Source organism: Coptis chinensis, chromosome 5 (genome assembly GCF_015680905.1).
Source record: "Coptis chinensis isolate HL-2020 chromosome 5, ASM1568090v1, whole genome shotgun sequence".
NCBI classification, from domain to species: Eukaryota; Viridiplantae; Streptophyta; class Magnoliopsida; order Ranunculales; family Ranunculaceae; genus Coptis; species Coptis chinensis.
This window is the reverse complement of record NC_141460.1, coordinates 47606978-47630589: the sequence shown is the minus strand read 5'-3', so window position 1 is coordinate 47630589 and position 23612 is coordinate 47606978. Positions and strand designations below refer to the sequence as shown.

The 23612-nt window shown below is 36.9% G+C and overlaps 1 protein-coding gene across 3 annotated transcripts; it reads right to left on the bottom strand.

Annotated features, from left to right (window-relative positions):
- Positions 1-8464: 8464 nt before the first annotated feature.
- LOC147497715 (ribose-phosphate pyrophosphokinase 4-like) lies at positions 8465-23375 on the bottom strand. Of its 3 annotated transcripts, none has more exons than XM_086560057.1 (8): positions 22728-23194; positions 22576-22631; positions 22316-22425; positions 22069-22164; positions 17178-17246; positions 13475-13603; positions 9812-9911; positions 8465-8930 (listed from the first exon to the last, which is right to left on the bottom strand). In XM_086560057.1, exons 1-8 carry the CDS (start codon positions 23060-23062, stop codon positions 8797-8799), a joined length of 1029 nt encoding a protein of 342 aa, XP_086416183.1. In that variant the 5' UTR covers positions 23063-23194; the 3' UTR covers positions 8465-8796. The 3 variants fall into 3 exon arrangements, with proteins under 3 accessions (XP_086416183.1, XP_086416182.1, XP_086416181.1); XM_086560056.1 differs by having other exon boundaries at positions 22316-22447; positions 22577-22631; XM_086560055.1 differs by having other exon boundaries at positions 22316-22631; positions 22728-23375.
- Positions 23376-23612: the final 237 nt, after the last annotated feature.

Genomic DNA, 23612 nt, shown 5'->3' with positions numbered 1-23612 from the left:
TCCCTCGCGGCACTTGTATCGATAATGGTAAACAATTCGATGTTGAAGAAATTCGCCGGGCTTAAATGCTAATTTGAAGATACGACATAACTTCTCCGCACCTTATCATCCGCGAAGCCAATGGGCAGGCGGGCCACCAATAAGGTGATTTTGGCCAACCTAAAGAGGCGTTTTGATCAAGCCAAAGGAAATTGGGTCAAGGAGTTACCAAATTGCCTTGTGGGCTTATAGGACAACGCCAAAATATTCAACCGCATTATCACCTTTTAACCTTGCATATGGCGCCAAGCGCCTCTTACCTATAGAACTGATTTCCAAGACATCTCGGTTCGATTCAAGGTTGAAACAGTTCCAATGACACTATTTTGGCTCAGTCAAAAGATCTTATTGATGAGGTTCGTTCTGAGAGACTACAACAGCTTATTAAGTATCAAGCTGACATGAAACGGAACTACGACAAGAAGATCCGTCCTAAGTCTTTTGCTTCTGAAGAATGGGTTCTTTGTAGAAACCCAAAGCTTATAGAATCAGGAAAGTTTGGGGAAAATTGGCAAGGACCCTACATCATAGATCGTCCAGCATCTAAGGGGTCATATTTTCTCCGTACTATTTCTGGAAGAATAATAGAGAAGCCATGGAATGCTTACCACCTTCGCAAGTTTTACCGTTAGGAATTTTTTTGCAATTTTACATTACTCCATCAATAACAAATCTATCCATCTATGTAGTTCATTCCATTTTATCCATCAATAAAGGCATTCAACATCCATTCTCTTAGTTTGGTTGTCATTTTACATTTCTCTATTCGTCTGTACTTTTACTTTCAACAATGTCATTCATTAATGTTCATTCTAGGGACCTCATTCATATTATGCCTTTTTCGGTCCAAGTAAGTCGCATTCATGCCTACTTGACGGAAATCCGAGTCAATAAGATGGTTATTCTTGCTCGAAACAATTATTGCAATACTCCCACAATACAATATCCGTGCTAATTCCACTACTAAGGCAATGGCGTTGTGTTTTAGTTTGGTCCCAGGGCACGGGTAACGACTTTGAACCTGTGACAACTCCAACAGTTGTCAGGCCTTGCTTCACGTTCGGTACAAATATTTTAACACCTGAATAGCTAGGTTCATTGGGGACGATCATGTCCCCTTTGCCTTTCAATAACTTTCTCCAATGGTTCTATATTGGGAGGTTTTTCTCTCTACATGGGGTCGTCTCATTCTTTTACATTCATAAATCAACAACACTAAGTTTTATACAGGTATGTTATCTGACATCACAATGATATTCAATAGCCAACACATACTTTATTTTTATTTTCATAAAAAGATTTTTAGTTGTACGATATTACATACTCGCAATCACATGATCATTGGTTTGGGAAAATCCAATGGTTTCTTCCCAACTTTTCGCATATACAACTCGTACAAATCCTTGTAATTCATCTTCTCACGTTCTAGTTCATCACCCGTTTCTATTAAAGTCTCTGTCAGTTGTCTTACGGACGATTCACAGTGTGCCATTTGCACGTGATCTTGGCTGAGCCGCTTGTTTAAATCTGTCATTCGCTTGTTATTTTTCTCTACCTCTTTTCTCTACCTGAAAAAAAAAAAAAATAAAACCGGGTCAGATAGGTTAAAAATCGGGTCAGAAAGCTCAAAAACCGGGCTCACGAGCCAAATTAACAAAGCGCAGGTATGGTGCCCCCCCTTTACTGGCGCTGCACCAGATCGTGTTTGTTTTTTTTCACTTTTAAGTTTTGGCGCCGCCAGCACATCGTTTCTTCTTCTACAGCGGAGACAAAGACATATATCGTTTTCATGCTCGCTGCTGCTGGATACGACCCACGAAAATCAGCACCACCGCGTCAGCGCACGATATCAGGCTCATACCACCCGAGCTCCCCACCATAACATGTTGGTTATGTTAGTTTTTCCAATACAGGCGCCATCACTATCGTTTGCACCACTTTTTCTTTCTCATCAGCTCATGTCCGAAATCGATCCATACACCAACACCACCAATGTTATGTCATCTCCACATGATCCGTACAATGATTTCTGAGAAAGGTGTTCAACCGTTCAACGCCCATGCAAACAAAAACAAAAAAAAAACACACACACACACACAAAACACAAAACACAAAACAGCATAACGCACAAAGAATGCTTACCGCGATATCCTCACTGCGCTAACGGGTGAGTTTCTGCGGGCACCTTCCAAGCCCAGCATAGGTCTTCCATGGGCAAAGACGACATGGTCTTCCAACGACAAGGTGATGAAACTACCTATATCAACTAAAGCTCCAACGCCAACAGCTCGTACAACGTCATCAATGTTATAGCGGCTTCCATGTTCACTTCTCCTGTGATCTGTACATGACTAAGAAAGTATGTATAGATAAACAGCAAAATAATACTAACATTTTCTTCATCTCATGCAACTTTTATTCAGTGAGACTACCGCCGGCACAGTATGGAAACTCACTGTAACAATGGTTTCGTACTGTTGTGAACACGATGGTGTTTACTTTTGTTCTTTATCGTTTCTCAGTACTGGATCTTGACTTCTCTCTAAGCTTTGTGCTAAGCATGGATTTCTCTCTGTTCTCTGTTTATATAGTCTTTCCTTTTTTAACGATCTTGAGCTGGTACCGTATTTCAGTCCATGTGTAATTCTATTAGCCAAACCGACTTCATGTGCAAGACTTGATGGTAAGCATTATCCAATCCGGATTTAATTGTGGAGTCCTAGTTTCTGTGGTATTTTCACGTTCACATCCTCTCGTTATTTCGGACATATTTCGAATTCCAATTATTTCGTTCACAGTCATTCGCGAATTTTTCTCCACAGTTTTCAACGGTCTAATCCAAGTCTCGCTATTCCACTGGCACGCATTGTCGAATTCAAATTTCGTATTATTACGAGACGCGTTCGGTACAGTTTTCGCCAATCGAGTTTTTTTGCTATTTTATTTTATCTGTTCGTTTTCAGCTATCTTTTATTTAACTACGTCATTGCGTCCCGTATACGTTAATTTGACATTTTTTCTTTTCCGCTAATTCACGACTTTTTCCCGATTGTCCATTTTTCTTATCGTTTACGTTCACACGACACTTTGTTATACACTCCGCTTACTCTTTTATTATTTCACGTTTTCCGTGATTTATCTTCTCTTCTTTGCCATGTGAACTTTGTTCGCCTGACATAGAGGGGGCGGTGTTTCGACCCCCACCTACGTGGCAAACGTCCATTAGTAGGGGTCTCTATTTTATTCATTTAATCAACAGGGCTAAAGCCCAATTCGCAATATCATCGATCAATGTACAAGCCCATTAACTCATGTGTCTAAGGCTGAACCTTAGCCACATGGCTTGCCACTAATATATGTTGATTTATGTCCAGATACATTTCTTATCAAAGAGATAGTTATCAGTTGACAGTTATACTCTATCACAATTACTCAAGATACAAGATTACTTGAGCTACAAGGACTCTCTACTCTACCTCTATAAATATCAAACTATTTTTCATAAGGAACTACGTGGAAACTTGATCCCTAGAGAATAGATCTTGGGTACGTAGGCAGCCATTATTTGGTTCAGTTTCATCTCCCCCAACATCAAATTCCTCTGTTTCTTAGTGTGTTCTTTACCATTGCTCTCATTGTGTTGAAGCAGTTTATTGCCAAAACAACTAGTTTAGATAGATTATCTAGTTTAACTAGAGCTAAACTTAGTTTGAGTGTTGATTACAATGTTGATCCAAAGTGTTTGAGCATATGATTCACGACTCGCCTCACACACTCGAACTTCTCAAGGCAATGAAAACTCTAATCTCTTGGTAAGTTTAGAACTTCAACCAAGTGTTCACTCATGTTCAACCACAAAATCCATCAAAAACTTTTTTTTTTTTCTTCGGTTTTTCTTTTCTTTTTTTTCTTCTTTTTTTTATCTTTATCTATTACAACAAAGTCCACTGATTTATACTACTCTATTACAAAATCGGAGTTTCACAGTACAACCACACACGAAAAACAATAGAACTGTGAAAAAAAATCAACTATCACTATGTGGTGGTGGACACGCAGTCACGCTCCGGCTATAGGACGGTCGCGCGGTGGATGTCAGTGAGGTTCAGTCGTCCCCCAGCTGCAGCTTCAGCTCCTCTCCAGCATGTTGATCTCGAACCTAGATTTTCAAAAAAATAAGTCAATAATGAAAAATAACGAAATAAATCAACGAAAATTAGAAAAATAAGAAATGGAAAGGTGAGAGTGATACTTCCCTCCTTAGATGCTCAACCAAGCATTCTTGCTCCTTCAAACCATGACGACGACGCCATTTGAAGTTGTATTTTTTGTGTTGAGTAATTCAAAGTGTTTTGAAGTGAGGTTCACCATAAATTATTTAGAGCTTGAATATTTAGGAGTTTTAGAAGGAAGGTAGATTCTTTTAGTTTAGCATTTGTATTGGTTAACTCTATTGTATTGAAGAAGTTTGAAAATACTAAATTGTTTGAATGATTAGAAACATAACTTGAAAGAAATGAAATGATTGATTGAAAGAAAGAACAACAAAGAAGAAAGATTGATTGATTGGATAACAAAAAGTAAATGACTTGAATGAAAATGAAGAACAAAAAATAATTAAATAACTTGAATGAAAATGACTAGAAAATAAATCCTACATGACACTAGAATACGTCTAGGTGCCTTCTCTCTTCCCAACTTTTAGTTATGATACCCCTACTTTTGCAAAAGACTGATTTGTCCTCTCCCATTACATTTGAGACACCTCACCATTTGCTTTATGCTTTTGCTTTTTCCTTTTCCTTTTTTATTTCTTCTTGATCAAGATAGGTTTTAGAGAAATCCTTCTTTTGTGTCAAGGACATCTATCTCTGATCTTTGGAGTTAAGGACTTAACTTCCAGCTCTTTGGTTATGAGTCATTAACCTTTGACCTTTGACCTTTGACTTTGACTTTTTCAACACTTTTTCATAGCAGCTTTGAGTCTTCATAATAAGCGTAGATAAGGCTCATTTTGGTGCTAAGTCGCAGTTTTGATGATAAGTGGCCTGAAATTCTCTGTAACCTGAAAAAGGTAATAAAAGCTATGAGTTGTTTTTTCATTATGCATAAGAAGGGCTGTAATACAGTAATGTAAGGGTAATAAAACATACATTTAGGAGTTGATCATTGTGTTGGGGAAGGTTTGGAGCGATCGAGGAAGAGATGGCCTTATTGTGGCTAAACCATTAGTGGAATGGCAGCTGCAGTGGGTCTTTTTGACTCGGTTGTTCAGAAGCTTTGTTCTGATGATTGCGGTGTGCTTTGAGAGGAAATCAGAGGGACACCGGCAAGGGATGGATGTTTTGGCTTTGGCGACGCCTTGTCTAGTGTGATGGTGGCTTCGGGTATGGGGATGACTTCACGACTCCTAGTAATTAATTTGCCTCGAGCGGGTTGTGTTGTTATCCTTGGTTTCCTTGGGGTCGATCTCAAGGTCAGAGAGAGTTGTTCGAAGCTAGCAGCAGCTTTCACTTGTTGCTGGCTTTGAATTACTTCCTGCTGGCTTGCTGGGATACTTGGTCATCAGGATGTGGTTGAGTTTGGAATGAAGACGGGGTGGCCGTTTTGTGTTGTTAGACTTGGTGATGCATGCCGACGATCGCAGGAGAATCTGCAACTTCTGATCTAGACGATACGAGCCCTTAGTGTTTGTTGAGAGTGAGGGAGTGGCATGTATTCTGCGAGACGTGAACTGAGAGATGTAATCTGAAAATGTATGATGTTATGAATAATACGAGAACTGCTATGTCTTCTATATATACCTGACAAAATAATTTTTGCTTATATACGAATGACGTATTTGTCCAATCCGTCTGTTGTTTGTTGAGTACTTGTTGTCATGTGGTCGGCTGGTTTCGACTGAGCGAATGTAAAAGAAAGGGTGGCAGCCCTCGCTGTGTTGAGGAACGACATAATCCGCAATGCCTCACTATGGACCGTAGGTTCGTCTGTTAGCCCTCAGCGTAGAATGTGAGGCATTGTGCTTTGATAGCTTGTACGGTGTGATTTTAATCTATCCTTCAAGTGTGTAGTATCATTTGCAATGTGGTGCTTGTTAGAGCCGTTGTGGAGGCGTTAAACGTATGGTACCAAGAGTAGTTGGGTCGTTGGTCTTCTTGGGTTTGAGGATGTGAACAGTTGAGTACATAGATTAAAATCAAACCCCTAGCGATCGAAAGTTGTTGTATTGATCTACAATGTATCAGGCTATGCAATAAAAATGTCTATAGTAGTTAGTAAAGGTTTCATATTGTATGAGTAAAAATTAAGATGAAGAAATATAGATGTTTTGCCCTGATTGACTTATGACATTCCGGTGTTTACTATCGCTTGACTTGGTGAGGGTTTGGCCGTAATTTATACCTCAGTTATCAAAGATAGTATATAGTAGAGTACCAAGTGACGAGTTGTGGCCCTACTTAGCTTGGGTTTTGTATGTATGCGTTGATGAGGTCGTTTTAAGGACGTTCGGCATGTGAGTTTTGGATTTGAGTTTCTGAAGGTATAGATTAAAACCAAGTACTCATTAACCAAGCAATGCAAAGACTAGAGTGTCATGTCATCGTTCATGAAAAAAAAAAAAAAAAAACTTAGTCCTTGCTTCGTTGATGCTCTTGAATGAACACTAGAATCTGAAGATATTTAAACAATGATCTTCAGATGAGATCAAAGGTGATGATCCCCACGGACGGCGCCAAATGTAAATGTCTAAATTTACATCAACGATTAGGAGTTAATTCTTAGCTCTTATATGTAGATAATCAAGTTAGGATGGTTTTGAGTAGTATTAATTAATGGCTGCTCTTCATAGGTGAGAAAATGCCTACGTATCCAGCATTGTGTTAGTCAGTCTAGAATCAAGCCACACGTAGCTCTGAAGGATGGCTTTTATAGTCATTGAGGATGAGCATCAGGTATGACACGTGTACTGATGAGTACAGATGTGCGGTCGAGATAGGTGACATGTGTCTATGAGAGGCATAAGATAGCAGTTGTAGGTCTAAGTTGGCATAGGATGTAATGATGGCATTCTCTGTAATGGTGTATGGCTGTAATGGTGCATGTATTATGGCGGGAAAGGGGCTTAAGGATAAGCTGCTAATAATGATAGTAGCAGGTGATGATGTCATGAAATGAAGTCGAGTGACGAGTCACCGATCTGTTGAGTATGCGAATGTCGTTGTGTGTGCGAGTGTTGATGGTGTTAATGTGTGTAGGGGTCGCGTTATGCTGGAGGAGTCGTTGTGTGTGAACATCACGTGACTGGTGGGATGTCCCTTACAGATGTTAATTAATCTTCTTTCAATATATTCATGATTGATAGTAGTTTATTCTTTCACTTTGCATGCCATGCATCCTTAGTCGTTTGAATATATATTATAATTGATCAAAGCTTGATTTAATTGCAAATATTAAATTTAGATATTATTCATGTCATAAAAAGTAGAGTAATATTTTACGTTTGATCTTTAGTGCTAAATTTCGAAGATGCTTTTATATAAAAATAGCGTTGTCACGATAAAATACCGAGAAACACTGAATTCTCATTCGGATGTCTCTCGTATTAATTTGAAATATTGAAACCTAGTCTTAAAATATTTATTAAAAAGTTTAGTGGCGGAATCTAAAGTCATAGTATTTCTCTCCAATCGTTCGTTTAATTTTAACTGTTTTTTCGTAGTTTATTTTGTTTTAGTTAATAGTTAATTAAAATTATCATAAACATATTGTTCAGATTAGGTTAAGTAGGATTATAGCACTCTATTGTCTCCAACATGCATTCTTTGTAAGATCGACCTCATATTTGCATACCTATTACAATAGAACTTGTGCACTTGCGAATATAGTTAAAGTATGATTTTAATTAGTCCATTTATTTAGACCGACTAAATCTACATCAATGGCTACATATTGTAATTTAATTGGAATATGCTACATATAGTGGTTCAATTCATTTTTCTTGTAATACACTATAATATATTATTTGTTGTTGGATACTACATTATATGCTACATATAGTAGTTTAATTGGAGTATGCTAAATATAGTAATTCAATTCATTTATCATGTAGTACACTACAATATGTTATTTGTTGATGGATACTACATTATATGCTACATATAGTGGTTTAATAAGAGTATGTCATATATAATAGTTTAATGAGTAGTTTAGTGGCACTGTAAGTACACTGCAATATGTCATTTGTTGTTAGATACTACATTATATGCTACATCTAGTAATTTAACAAGAGTATGCTACATCTAATGGTTTAATGGGTAAGTTAATGATGCAATGGAAACTTTTTCACCCTATTCTTCCGGTTTTGCCCTTCAAAATGTGTGGTTGAAATCCTGCACATACCAAATTTGGGTGCACCCTGCAATGTAGAAGAGTCCTTCCCATCAAAAAATTCCAAGACTTCGAAAAAAAAACAAATATGTAATAAGACGTGCAAGGGATGCATTTGCAACGACCTTCCAAATCACCCAAGCGGCCGAGCCTATGATTTACGGATCTATCCCATCCTTTAGGACAGAATAGGAAAGCCAGGATAAATACTCGACTACTTAGGCCAGACCTACCTAATTATATAACTAAAAACAAATGAATGATTGTCCACACCATATAACCAATTCAACCTACTCGCATGAATTGTCTGTCTAAGATAAAAACTTTAGCTTCATAATACTGAACTTGTAGGCAGTTCAAGGACACTCATATCTGAACAGCAGCTTCTATTGAACTTGCTAGGCTGAGGACTTCAAATGGTTTTCTATTTCTCACTTGTTTCACCGTCAATGGGCAGGAGTCTGTTATCCAAAAGTAGGTAAGTCCATCCTGTGGAGATCCTGAAGAAAGAAGCGGAGCACATTATTTAGGCCATATGGTTAAAAAATTATTGACAAAAATCCTTTTTGTAATGCATACTATAAACTCTCCGTCAGAATAACAAATCTAATCAACTTCATATCTAGTTGGGGGGCGGGGGATTATGATTTATGAAACCCCATTCTAATGTCTGGAGCATTGAATAACTGATGTTTACAAAAGCAATCAGGTGATATCAATATGTATCAGACTATCAGTGTATCACGAGAGCCATCTTTCAATTTATGGTCCATGTGAGCCAATGTGCTGGCATCAGATCTACCCTACTCCAATCCTACAAGTTGTGCCACGTATCCACATTGAAGAAAATACAGGGAAATATTTGACATCTCTGATATAAATAGGTAATTTTGAACTAACGCTAATGTGAAGAACGGAAAACAAAATGTAAACCTTGCAGAAGTTATTGGAGAAAAGATAAGCGCACATTAATCTCTGATCCTTCTTATTGAGGACTAAATGCTAATTTGAATAAAAAAACAAAATGTTAACCTTGCAGAAGTTATTAAAGAAAAGATAAGCGCATGCCAATCTCCGATAAAATGCAACAGAGAAACCAATTAATATGAGGATGTCAGTCAAGTTAGTCAACTACTTGACACCCAACCATGTCACATGAACAAATTGAACGGTCTGACATTTTCCTTTTTCTAGTTCTAGCAGAATATGATGAAATCTCACTACAAAACAAATTCATGTACAGTATTTCAAAATTGAAATATAATCATGAATACTTGAATAGTAAAATTGTGAAAAAGTCAAAAAACCTTTACAACAGTCACCAATAAAATCCAAGGAATTAAGATTTGAAGTGCAGAAGAGTGCAAAGGTAACTGCATACCTCCATTATCATGTTGAAATCGTTCCCAAGAACGATTAGGGAAGATTCCATGTGTCACATAAGCGCTGATTTTTGTTGCTCCATGCGCAGCCAAAACTTTCTAAAGCACATACAATTATCAAAGGCAAAAGATAAAGATACTTCAGAGCTACAGTTAACTATAAATATGAAGATGAAAGATCTAATAAGCAGACAACAACTATACACTGATCTTAAATCAATTCTACCAAAGCAAACAACACTAACCCTAAATATGACTTTTTATGTGCACGCTGTTGAGATCATTTCATCCCATTTGTAGGTATGTCCCACCAATGTCTATCCCCACAAGCCTCCTCCCTATATTCAAAGAATTTGCCGTCTCCACAAGTTTGAGTTTATGTAGAAATTGGCAATTATTATGGGATCGAAGCTCAGGTTGCGAGAGGTCTCAGGTTCAACCTAATCCAGGCACAATTTAAACCCCAACCTCCCACCCTAAATAAAAAAAAAAAAAAACAACAACAACAACAACAAGGCTGGAGAAGTCCCCACCAATGTTTATTACCAGTGTGTCCCGTTAAGAGGGAATGTTGTGAATAATCCACCTGATTTCTAGGTCTGACCCACCTGTGTCTATCCCCAAGCCGCCTCTTTATATTCATAAAATTTTCCCGTCCACAAGTTTAAGCTTATTGAGAAGTTGGCTACTTGACACGGTATTAGCAATCATGTTGTCAAATCTCAGCAAGTGTCGACCAATGTTTATTTCTAACATGCCCCGCTGAGAGTGAGTCTTGAGAATATATCACCCCATCTTTAGGTGTGCCTTGGCAATGTCTATCCCCGACCTCCTTTGATGTTCATAGAATTTGCCCCCTTTACAAGTCCGAGCTCTTGGAGAAATTGGCAATTTCACACGCATTTGCCAATGGTCCAAGTAAACTTAATTTTAGTATTAGTCCAAATTGCTGTTTTTTAGGAATTCTTGTTAATGAAGAACTCCCTAATCTATGGATAGGATGACATTTACTGAACTATCAAGTATTTCGTGAATACATTTTCAGAAGAAAAGTTTATATCCGTAATTTTGTCTCGAGTATATTTTACCCCATTTTATGGTGTCCCACCTATGTTTATCCCAAAGCCTCCTCTGGTATTCATAGAATTCACCCCCTCTACAGGTTTGAGCTTATGACACAGACCCCTGCATGTTTATTAATCAAGAGAGTCGTACATAATTGGTCCCTGAGGCATCGACCTCTACAATGTCATTCAATCTCTTATCGATGGGTGGACCAAAAACGGAAATTGAACTAGGATACAAAGAACAACTTAGTGATGCAAGATAGTCAGCAGCACTATTTGCTTCCCTATATATCTGACTAAAGGTAATATAGTCAAAATCCACATATATGCTATGTATAGAGCTGAGCACGTCTACACAGTACGAAGGAGGCTTTTTTATCTTACTAATAGCTTGGATTGCCCTGAGGTAATACGAATCCACCTTGACCTTCTTGAATTCCATAACTCTCTAGATTCAACCCCTCTTGTATGACCAGCTCCATACGGATGGTTGACCCATATTGATTCCTAATAAGACCATGGCCAGCTCCTTCAGACCCTAGGGCTCCATCTGCATTCAGTTTGACTGTATCTTCTGCTGGAGGGGACCAGGAGCACAATTTCACTTCCCGTGGTTTATATCATGGACCAAAATATCGCCGATATATATGATATATTGCCGATATATATCGGTATTTTGGTACACCATATATCCACCGAATATAGAACCCTTTTTTCCCGATATATATCGGAATTTCCGATATAAAACTTTATATCGCCGAGATAATCGATATATCCGATATTTACGATATATATCGTTTGACTTTTTGACCATTTTTTAATATAAATCCGATATTTCCAATATATTTCTGATATTTTAAATAGTTTGGACCATGGACCAAAATATCGCCGATATATCCGATATATCGCCGATATATATATCGGTATTTTGGTACACCGACATCGATATTTCCGACATATATCCACCGAATATAGAACTCTTTTTTTTCCGATATATATCGGAATTTCCGATATGAAACTTTATATCGCCGATATAATCGATATTTCCGATATAATCGATATATATCGGTTGACTTTTTGACCATTTTAAAATATAAATCCGATATTTCCAATATATTTCCGATATATATCCGATATTTCCGATATATCCGATATTTTCGATATTTTAAATAGTTTGGACTGGTTATCAAAAAAATGGATATATCCAAAATATCCGATATATCCGATATATATCGGTTTTTGGGTACACTGATATATTCATCGATATCAATATTTTGGGCCTTGGTTTGGACTGGTCACAAAAAAAATGGATATATCCGATATATCCGATATATATCGGTTTTTGGGTACACCGATATATTAACCGATATCGATATTTTGGTCCTTGGTTTATATACCACATCTAAACCAATCGTAGCACATAATCTTCTAGCTTCATATGTATCTAGCATTTCAGTAATCTTGACTTGAATGATAGACTTTGACATCGATGAGGATTTTGTGAAGAAGACAGGGTTTGGAAGATTCTGAAATCTCATAGCATTCTTTTCCTCTCAAATAGTCAACTGCTGCAGAGAAATAGACCTTGTAGATTTTCAGAGACGATGCCCTTTCTACTGAAGATGGTCCAAATAAACTTAATTTTAGTAGTACTCCAAATTCCCGTTTTTTAAGGATTCCGTTAGAGGAAGGCCCTAGTCTATAGATAGGATGGCTTGTATTGAACTATCCAACATTTCATGAATACGTTTTCACAAGAAACGTTGTAGCTTTATTGGTTTTATACCCGTAATTTTGTTTTAGGCTTCTATCAATTTATTTGAAGAAGTTCAATTGATTGTTTTTTCTACCAATTGAATATCACTCCCCCGTCCTCATTATGAACTTCAGCTGTCTTACATTAATAGTACGGTGCAAAGTTTCATTATCTATGCCATTGTTGGTTGATGCACCGGGGTATACATCCATCCCATTCTATTATGTCTATTGTGCTACAATTTACTCGACTGGGTCAACAGACCTCTGATCCATAAACTACAAGCAAACTAAATACTTCAAACAGCTAACTCAAACTGACAACAATATAACATATCCAAGCAACATTTTAAAATATGATGCACATAAATTGGAATCAACCAAATTGGTTGATTAGTACAACTGTACAACTTTAATTTGGATGAAAAATGTGTGCTTCCAAACAGACTTGAATCTTTTTAGAAATTCCATTTGGATGATGTGTTTTGGATGCTTAAAAACTAGTAGGTATGATTTTCAAGTAAGCTGTCTTAGGTGAAACCAATAGAATTCAATGAAAAGAAAAGATTGATACAATGGACATTTATACACACATGAAAGAAAAAAGATATTTCTGACTGACATAAACATTTCACAAATCCTAGTTATATTAAGAGATGAGTCTCCAACCAATTGGACGCATTGTGTTTAGCAAACTGAGTTCTAAGTATAGCAGAGGCTTCTTAGATTATCTTTCCATCCAAACATCAATATATGCAGAAATTGACTACACGAATACTTGGAGCATAATGGATATATACGACCATGACAGAAAAGTAGTTTCTCAATGAGTCTTCATACCTGGCATTCAATCAGAGTGCCACCTGACTGTACAAGATCATCAACGATCACAACATGATGGCCTCTTGGGTCTCCTTCTTTCAGGCGCACAATTCTTTGGTCGCCTTCACGAACTTTGCCACAAACAATCTGAAATTTCAGTTCTTATGATATTTATGCAAAAAACGAGATGAAGAAAGATGTATACATATATGTCTATACGCCAAAAGTAACAACTCCCTTACCACTATTGATTAGAAATGCATGGCTTAGAAAAGAATGTTTACGTAGCATGACATGGACAGAAGGTGAGAAGACTGCAGATGAATCCTTCTAATGTACTCAGGGTCACCCTTATTATGTAAGCACAATATAATATAGATCTTACTGGTGAAAGCTTTAGTTTAATTGAATCTACACTTTAATTGAAACACAATTAAAAGACGACCTAAAAATCACTCTTTTATTGAATCTCTCAATTACAAATCACACACATAAACACAACTAACTGAAACCCTAACTACAAGCCCGTTATTTAAAGTAAACCTAGAAAGCATAAACCAATAGGAATATGACATGTGTCCAACTAACTAATAGACTCGAACCATGGGCTTGGACTCAACTAAGGGGCTCACGCCCATAACATGCAGAGGGAGCACACCTATGACACTGACAGACTCGACTAATGTTCTACATCACTCTCCCCAACCGAAAAAAATTCGTCATCGAATTTCTAATCAACAAAAACTTGAGGTAAAGAGAACCACGTCCACAAGCTTTAGGATATCGGCCAATACCCCAGCTGAAAGGAATCCGACCACGAATTTTTCCTTTGTTGTAGCTTCCCTGGCTTAAAATCAGTAACCCACAACATGCTCTTGCACACAGATTATGAAAACAATAACCAGAAGATGCACCAAAAAATTTCAGTACCAATGGCTCGTCTAGAAAGCTTGTAACTTCACCAACATATGTGACTTTCTTTAAAGAAATCCAAATCTGCAATCGTGCTTTTTTGAAAAACAAATCACTTCGTTTGTCAAAGTGAGTCACAAAATTTTCCCAAATCAGATCTTCGTAGTTATCAAAAAGAGACTCATCTTCATACTTATCAAAGATTGGTGGAGCGCCCAATAGGAGGGCTTCAACACCTGCCAGCAGCCAAGCAGCGCCATCATTGAGGGGTACACCCTCACGTTCCTCATTGAGAGGAGGTTCCCTGTTGGTGTTATCTTTCATGCCAACTCTGTTCTCTCCGTTGTTTTCTGGATCTGTAGGTGCAAAAGGGTTCAGAAGAGGGATTGAACCATCAACCTAAGATGCATCATCAGTACTAGCCACTGAACCATTATTCTGTGGTAGTGGAGGTGGTTGTTACACCTCTCTTTGGACTGGAAACTTTTCTTCCATCAGGTTTTGGAACATCTGTGTCATGTTCTTCATGCTTTTTTCTAAACGAGACATGCGAGTGTCTATAGATGGAGGACGACCTCGAGTTGTTTTGTGATTCATCATAACAACAAAAAAAAAAAATTGACTTTTTTAATGGGAAAAAAAATCACCGTGAACAATAACCTGGGTGAACAGTGATGCGGTGAATAGTGCCTGATGAACAATGTTTTCGGTGAACAGTACCGTGAATAGTAACCCCTGGAATTAAATCTTACTGACGGAAGCTTCAATTTAATTAAATCTACACTTTAATTGAAATACAATTAAAAGACGACCTAAAAATCACTCTTTTATTGAATCTCTCAATTACAAATCACACACATAAACACAACTAACCGAAATCCTAACTACAAGTCCATTATTTAAAGTAAACCTAGAAAGCATAAACCAATAGAAACATGACATGTGTCCAACTAACTAATGGACTCGAACCATGGGCTTGGACTCAACTAAAGGGCTCACGCCCATAACATGTAGAGGGAACATAGGCGCACACCTATGATACTGATAGACTCAACTAAAGTTCTACATCACAACGAGGAATATCAATAGAAAGAACATACCAATGACTAAACACTAAAGAGGTTACCAATTTGTGGATGCTAAATGTTATCAATATATGTGATCCCCATTATAGATGAAGACAGCTTCCTAGTCTGAGTACTTCCAGAATTTTTTGAGGATCATTTTCACATGGTGAGGGGGCAGTTAAAGGAATATGATGAGTCGATCGATACGAGACTTGGTTGAATAATATGCTGACGTGGTAAGGAGGTGGCTAACATAATAATGGAAAGAACGAGGTCTATAATTCTATATGGGAGGCAACACGGGGACCACTGAACCAGTGACCCACATATATTTAAGTACCAAAGTGCATCTATTGCCTATTGAATGATGTAGAAATAGACGAGGCTTTAATTACGAACAAAGTCAGATATTTCTACATGAAAAGTAAGACCACCAGGGTTTTATGTAAAATGAATTCTGGAAGTACTATTATATATGTTAGTTGGCCCACCTTGATCATGACATGCTTTGGAAATAAGTGGAGAAGGTGGATCAGGACTATCATCAGTTTCATCTCTATGGCTAAATTCTGAAATTTGACTAATGGCTCATCTAAAAGTTTCTTACAAGTTCTAAAGGACTTCGATAACTGGAACCCCTCTCACCAGTATTATTTATCATTGCAGAGGAAGCTTCTCTTATACTTTTGAGGCTGTCTGGGTAAACAGCTAAAAGTGGGCCACATTTCCATCATATCCTTCACTATCAGATGATACGAGCATCTCTTAAACCAAAAGTAAGTATGCCAACAACAAAAAGGCCTTCTTCATGTGCTTTGAAACCATGGCTGAAGCAGTACAAGACATGGATGTAAGACATGACCTTCTACTTATCTTGGGCTCCCCTTGGTGCTTCTTACAAAGCCAAATCCCTTTACAAAACGGTGGCAGAAAATTTCAAATGGAAAATGGCCTTATGAAAGAGGAGGCTTCTATAAAAAGGTGGTAAAGTGGCTCTTTTTAAAAACGCCATCTCAGGTCGCCCGGTTTATTACCTCTCCCACTTCTCTATTCCTAGTGGTGTTGCTAGAGAGACTGACGTGGGATTACCTTTGGGGATCTTCTAATGATGTTAGTTCAAAACCAGAAATGTGCTCATAAATGCAGGTCCAACTTCTTTCTGGTTGAAGGATATCACCTAGGGGTGTGCATAAAACCAGCCAAACCGACCGAACCGGTCGGTTTCGGGCCGGTTATGTTTATTAATCGGTTCGGTTCGGATCAGTATATGTGAAAACCGATAGGGTCAGTTCGGTCGTCGGTTTAGTCCCAAACCCGACCCAAACCGACCCACCATATATAATATATACTAAAATATACATATTTAATTCATTTAATTTAAAATATATGAAAACCGGTCGGTTCGGATCAGTTAATATCGGTTAAATCGTAACCCAGTCAGTTCGGTTCGGATATCAGTTCAGCTGGAATTTAGTTCAGTTTGGTTAGTATAACCCAACCGGTTCGGTTTGGTTTTACAAAAATATAAACCGATAGGGTCGGTTCGGTGGTCGGTTTAGTCCCAAACCCGACCCGAACTGTGCACACCCCTAATATCACCAATCTAATTAGTAGGCCAAAATATTGAAAGTTTTTTAGGAAAGAACAGACAGATACTATATTTCTTTACAACAAAGAATCTAAAGTGGCAATACTTGAATTGAACTATTGAATCATCCTCGTAATCTGGATAGGAACATTACCATTGGGAAATGCTGCAGCTGCTTATGAAATCTTTTCCATGCACCATCATCAGGAAAGGCGATAGTTATCTAGCAACAGAAAAACAATACAGTCACCAAAATTAGAATCATTTGCTTAATACTGCTAGAAAACAATATTCACTGTAATGTGAGACATTTAATATATCAATAAAAGCACAAGCAATGAAACACAAGTGAGGAAAACCCCATGATGTGGAAGATTTTACGATATTCAAATAAAAAATGAATTCAAACGTATTTAAACAATACAAAGAATTGGAGACCAGTTGAAAATAGTCAAACTTTTTATGTCATTGTTTAGGCGCTTGCCTCAACCCATATAAAGAGAAAACTAATTTGCATACATTGTGCTCATTACAATAGTTTCAGGCTGATCCAAATACATTTATTAATCAAGATCACCATTAATACATATAAATCTTTTTGTTGATCGGTAAAAGTCAAATCATTTCAATGCATTTTGTCACAAATTTTACAGATAAATTACAAGTGAACATAGTAGCAACTTTCTACTTGACCTTCAAAAGGGACCCCTATTCCCTACCTGTGAAGCACAGACAGTGACACAAATATGACACTATTAGTCATAATGAGCATCCAACTTAAAATGAATTGGTGATAAGTGGAGAGATCTAGGTACATCTAAGCAATCTAAGCAATACTGTATGGCTTCACACATCTAAGGTGGGACAAAAACAAACATTTCCACACTCCCCCTTACGTGTGGGATTACTTAAGCCTAGCATGTGGACAACACTTGGGTGACGTGTAGTAAATGGGCTTTTGGGCCAAACACAATAGCCTACTACAATACAATGTTAATAAAACCAATTGATGAGAAATTGAGAGGCTCGTGTATATCTAAACTATATTGCAAGGATTCACACATTCCAGGTGGGACTATAACAAACATTTCAACAGACATGACATGGGTACACGAACACGGAATTTTTCAAAGAAGTAGAACACAGATATATTATGGACACCTTCAAAAATAATTCATTATATATATACTAGCCTCATGTACGCAAAGCATGGATTTTGATTAGGTTAGCAAACACAAAAGCCTACCAAAAAAAATTAAGCTAGCAAAACAAGAAAACACAAAAAAAGAAACAGTTGGGTTCTCCACAGATACGTCAGCAAATTTAGAACAATCATGTGGTGTGTAGACCTTGCCAGACCACTTTTAGCATGATATGTGGTGCCAACTTTCCTTACTTAAAAATGGATTAGTCTCAATTATGTTTGTGTCCATAACTTCACAATTAATTACAATGGTCCGCACAAGGAACTGTTAAAATATAAGGTGTAAATTGGGACAAAAAAGTACAATGCCAACATGTTATAATATGTAAGTGTATCTTTACATTTTTGTCCTTAATTCTAACATTTATTACAATAGTCTCTTTACTATCAAAAAAATAATAATAAATAATAATAGTCTCCGCATATACGACATAGAAAAAGACATGAGTGTGTGTAGCGACGGTTATACAAACTCCAAAAAACCTCAACAATGAACAATGAATTAGAAGCTGATTTTTGGTTGAGATGTTCTCCCCACAATAAAGATCATCCTCAGAAAAAATCAACTCATTTGAAGATGTCTAACCACATCAAAATTTGTTTAGAATGTTACAAATTTATCCACCGTTCCAGAATTTTTTAAATCCGAAACAACTTTTAACAAGGTTAAACATCTTCGATTGAGATGTTCTCCCCACAATAAAGATCACCCTTAAAAAAAATCAACTCATTTGAAGATGTCTAACCACATCCAAATTTGTTTAGAATGTTACACATTTATCAACGCTCCCTAATTTTTTTAAATCCGAAGCAATTTTTAACAAGGTTAAACATCTTTGATTAAGGTGATTTCTCCACAATAAATATCATCCTCAGAAAAAATCAACTCATTTGAAGATGTCTAACCACATCAAAATTTGTTTAGAATGTTATAAATTTATCTAACATTCTAGAATTTGATAAATCCGAAACAACTTTAAACAAGGTTAAACACTGTGTTGCATGGGTACGCCTCTCTTTCCGCCGTGTCCCGTGTCGTGTCGTACCGACACCGACACCGACACCGACACGACACAAATACGTGGTCGGAGTGGTCGGAGGCCTTTGAGAAAAAAACTAGGTTACATGGACACGACAATATCTAAAGTAAATGTGTCGACACAGCTAAATTGCGTGGAAATTCGGTAGAGCACGAGTAAAGAACACACAAACGACTATAAAAAGTAGTAAATGATGAAGAACCTGTTTTCAACGATCTGGTTTTCTTTGATGAAGAAGACACGATCTGGTTTTCTTTGATGATGACGATCTAGTTTTCTTTGATGAAGAAGAACCTGGTTTTCTTCTTTCTTTGGTAGGTGTGGTTGGCGGCTACCAGATCTATTTTTGAGATGAGGTAGGGTGTGTATGTTGGGAGACAAGAGGTAGGGTTTGTATGTTGGGAGAGAAGTTTACTGGGCTTGGGCCTTGTTTAATTGAGCTTTCACTTTTCTGTTTTTCAGGTAATGAAACATCTACACGTGGAAGGACCCGTGATATCTAATTTATCTTGATTTTGTACAACAAAATAAAATAAATAAAGAAATGGCAACTTATTAATGTCATATTGCATTTTTCAGTTACTTACTTCCATCTTTGTTTTACTTCCATCTTAATTACAATTAAGTGGCATTTATAGTAGTTTTGGTTTAATACCGTACTAAATTTTAGTAATTTATAAATTTCATTGTTTTTGAGGATTGAAATAAAATAATAAATATATTTAATAAAAATTCAAAATAAAATATTAGCCGTGTCCCTAATCGATATTTTAGAGCTTGCCGTGTTCGAATCGTGCATGCTGCGTCCAAATCGGACACTTTCGTGCTGCATACCCATGCAACACAGGTTAAACATCTTCGATTGAGGTGATTTCCTGTTACACATTTATCAACGCTCCATAATTTTTTTAAATCCGAAGCAATTATTAACAATGTTAAACATCTTCGATTGAGGTGATTTCCCCACAACAAATATCATCCTCAGAAAAAATCAACTCATTTGAAGATGTCTAACCACATCAAAATTTGTTTAGAATGTTATAAATTTATCCAACGTTCCAGAATTTAATAAATCTGAAACAACTTTTAACAAGATTAAACATCTTCGATTAAGGGGATTTTCTGTTACACATTTATCAACGCTCCATAATTTTTTTAAATCTGAAGCAATTTTTAACAAGGTTAAACATCTTCGATTGAGATGATTTCCCCACAATAAATATCATCCTCAGAAAAAATCAACTCCTTTGAAGATGTCTAACCACATCAAAATTTGTTTAGAATGTTATAAATTTATCCAACGTTCCAGAATTTAATAAATCCGAAACAACTTTTAAAAAGGTTAAATATCTTCGATTGAGGTGATTTTCTATTACACATTTATCAACGCTCCATAATTTTTTTAAATCCGTAGCAATTTTTAACAAGGTTAAACATCTTCGATTAAGGTGATTTCCCCACAATAAATATCATCCTCAGAAAAAATCAACTCATTTGAAGATGTCTAACCACATCAAAATTTGTTTAGAATGTTATAAATTTATCCAATGTTCCAGAATTTGATAAATCCAAAACAACTTTTAACAAGGTTAAACATCTTCAATTGAGGTGATTTTCTATAGGGAGCTTCTCCATTTTGAGAAAAATAGCGTCACCAATAATCAACCCCCAATTCATCTTAAAGGTCCACTTTTGCTAGTAAGTTCATTTGGAATCACTCTAAGGTGAAGTTCATATAACCATCCCTATAGAAATATGATTTAAAATGAATATTCTCCACCAAATACAAATAATAATACTAACTCTAGTTCAATTCTAACAGATTAGGCAGCAACATACATCTCCAAAAGCGCAAGCAAATGCCAACAATATAGATGTTCATAACGATAGCAATTAAAAAATATCCACTTGTCAATCATCAAGTGTAGTTGTGCATTGTGCTTCGTTTTTCTTGATCCACGAAGTGAAATAAAATCTCTACAAGGTCATATTTTCTTCTAAATATTATAATCTATTTAAAAAATTGAAAAATCTAATACTTAAAAACTGTGACCTGCATGTCCCAAAGTGTCGGAAATTCTAAAAGTTAATTAATAAATTTGAAAGTTGAAATTGCGTGTCGAAAAAGTGTCGGGGCGTGTAAGGTGTGGGTGTCAGACACCAATACTTTCCTCTAGACGACTGTTGCTACTTCATAGTTCCCTACATTCTCATTTCGTTACAAGAGTACCCAAATTACACATACATTCTTAATAAGTCCCCACCTTAAACCAAGGATAATCGCATAGCCAATTTGATGAATAGATGATTTTGGACTACAGCTAAAGACATTAGAATTCTAGTACAAGAAATTTTAGTTATATACTTATATGAGCTAAAATATCAAAATAGGCAACTTTTATTTTTTTGAGTGAACCCCTTTGGCTACTAATCTAGTTTTATACTTTCAACAACCTAAAGTGTTAGCCCAAGGGAATTTACCTGGTGGAGAAAAGATCAGTTTGAGAATTTACTTCAAGGTGCTAAAATACCAAGCTTAATCTCTATGTGGGAGGATGTCGTCAATCTTCATGCTCTTCAACTTTTAATATGTGTTCCTTTGTTTCCTTGCACTACAAGTTTGTCATTTTTTCTTTTCTTTTTTATTTCTAAAATAAAAAAGAAGAAAATTGTGTTTTGCCTCGTATTATGGTAAAGCAGCATATTAGGTTCTTGCTAAGCAAAATTTGATCTTGGTCATGTACAATATACCTTTTTTGAATAAATATCATTTTGGTACTTAGAAGAAAAATCCATCTTACGTTATCCGAATCTGGGAGTTGCTGAAGCCTGTTCTTAAGAAGTGGCACACCACTCTCAAAGCATGGTAAAACATTATCACCAAAGTAGAACCTCTCCTGAAAAGTATTGAGATAATAAGGAAATCGGGTGTCAGACATACTAGAAAAATCAAAGTATAGATATAAAACAAACATTATATAAGAAGTTGGTTGCAAAGAAAAGCAAACAGAATTATATCTGCTACTATAAGGATCATATAGCACCGACCTGCAAAGCATGGATATCAAAAATCACTAAACTAGTGGGTCCACCTCTTGAAATTGGTATGTGAGACAAGATCCTAGAAAGAGCAAATGCAGTTGCAATGTCACCTTCTTCTTCCACACGCTCAGAAGTTCCCGTGGGGAAAAAAGGAAGGACAAGAGTAAACGATGAGATGAAGAGCTTTGGTAGCGCATATATAACAGAAAGTTGTTCAAAAATTACTGCTGGAGAACTAAATGATGCCAGAAAAGCAACGTGCTCACCACGAATGCCACGAGCATTAGGAATAAATAAGTTGGGGAACCCATCCTCAAATTTCCTGCAATACATTACTTCAAATTCATCAGAAATTACAAAATTGACGTTAAACAATTAAACAATAATGTGACAAGTACTTTAATATTAAAAAGATTACCTCCAATTAATATTTTGGAGTTGAATAAAATCTGACTCAGCAGCAACTCTCTCAGCAAGACTTTTCATCTCATCACAATAAAACAAACAAACCTTCTTAGAGTTCCTCGTTGAAGAAGAAGAGTTTAATATTGTAGATTCCATTGTACCCACTCTTTGACTGTACTCAGACACGCGGTCAAAACTCCAGTTTTTTGTGTTTCTAAACCGTTTCAATTCGCATTTTATCGGTAATTTGATTTCTGATGGTTTTGGAAGAGATAATGAGGAGTTTATTTTTTTTTGGAGAGTAGGGTTTATTAGTGATGATGACGAGGTTAACGGAGAAGCTGCCATTTGGCGGCACGAGTTGAGACTTGACTTGAGAGAGAGTGAGTGGCTTAAATTTTCGCTAGCAAATAAAAATAGTGGTCTGTTTAATAAACTGTGGAAAGGAAAATTACAACAACTGCAGTATACCACTAGTATACTGTGTGGCAGTGGGGAGTGAGTGGAGCTGCGGCGGAGAGAGAGTTGGGTGATGCGGGGGGAGAGAGAGAGAGATGGGTGAAGGAGAAAGGTATTTGGGCGAAAAAAAAAAATAAGAGAGAAGATGAGGACAGACAGACAGAAACCAAACAAGTTGGTTTTTGTCTCGCATTGCCCCCCTTCTTCCAAAATCGTTAATTTCCACTCACTCGATAATTCAAGATATCTTCTAGCAAGCGGTGGGGGTGGGAGTGGGAGAAGAAGATAGAGGAGTGGAGATGGAGAAGGGAGGAGTGGAGATTTAGGACCGTGCGGAGAGGGAGAGGAAAAGGGAGAGTGAGAGAGAGGCGAAGAGAAAAATAGAAGGGAAGAGATGAGACAGAGACAGTGGCAACCAACCAAGTTGGTTTTTGTCTAC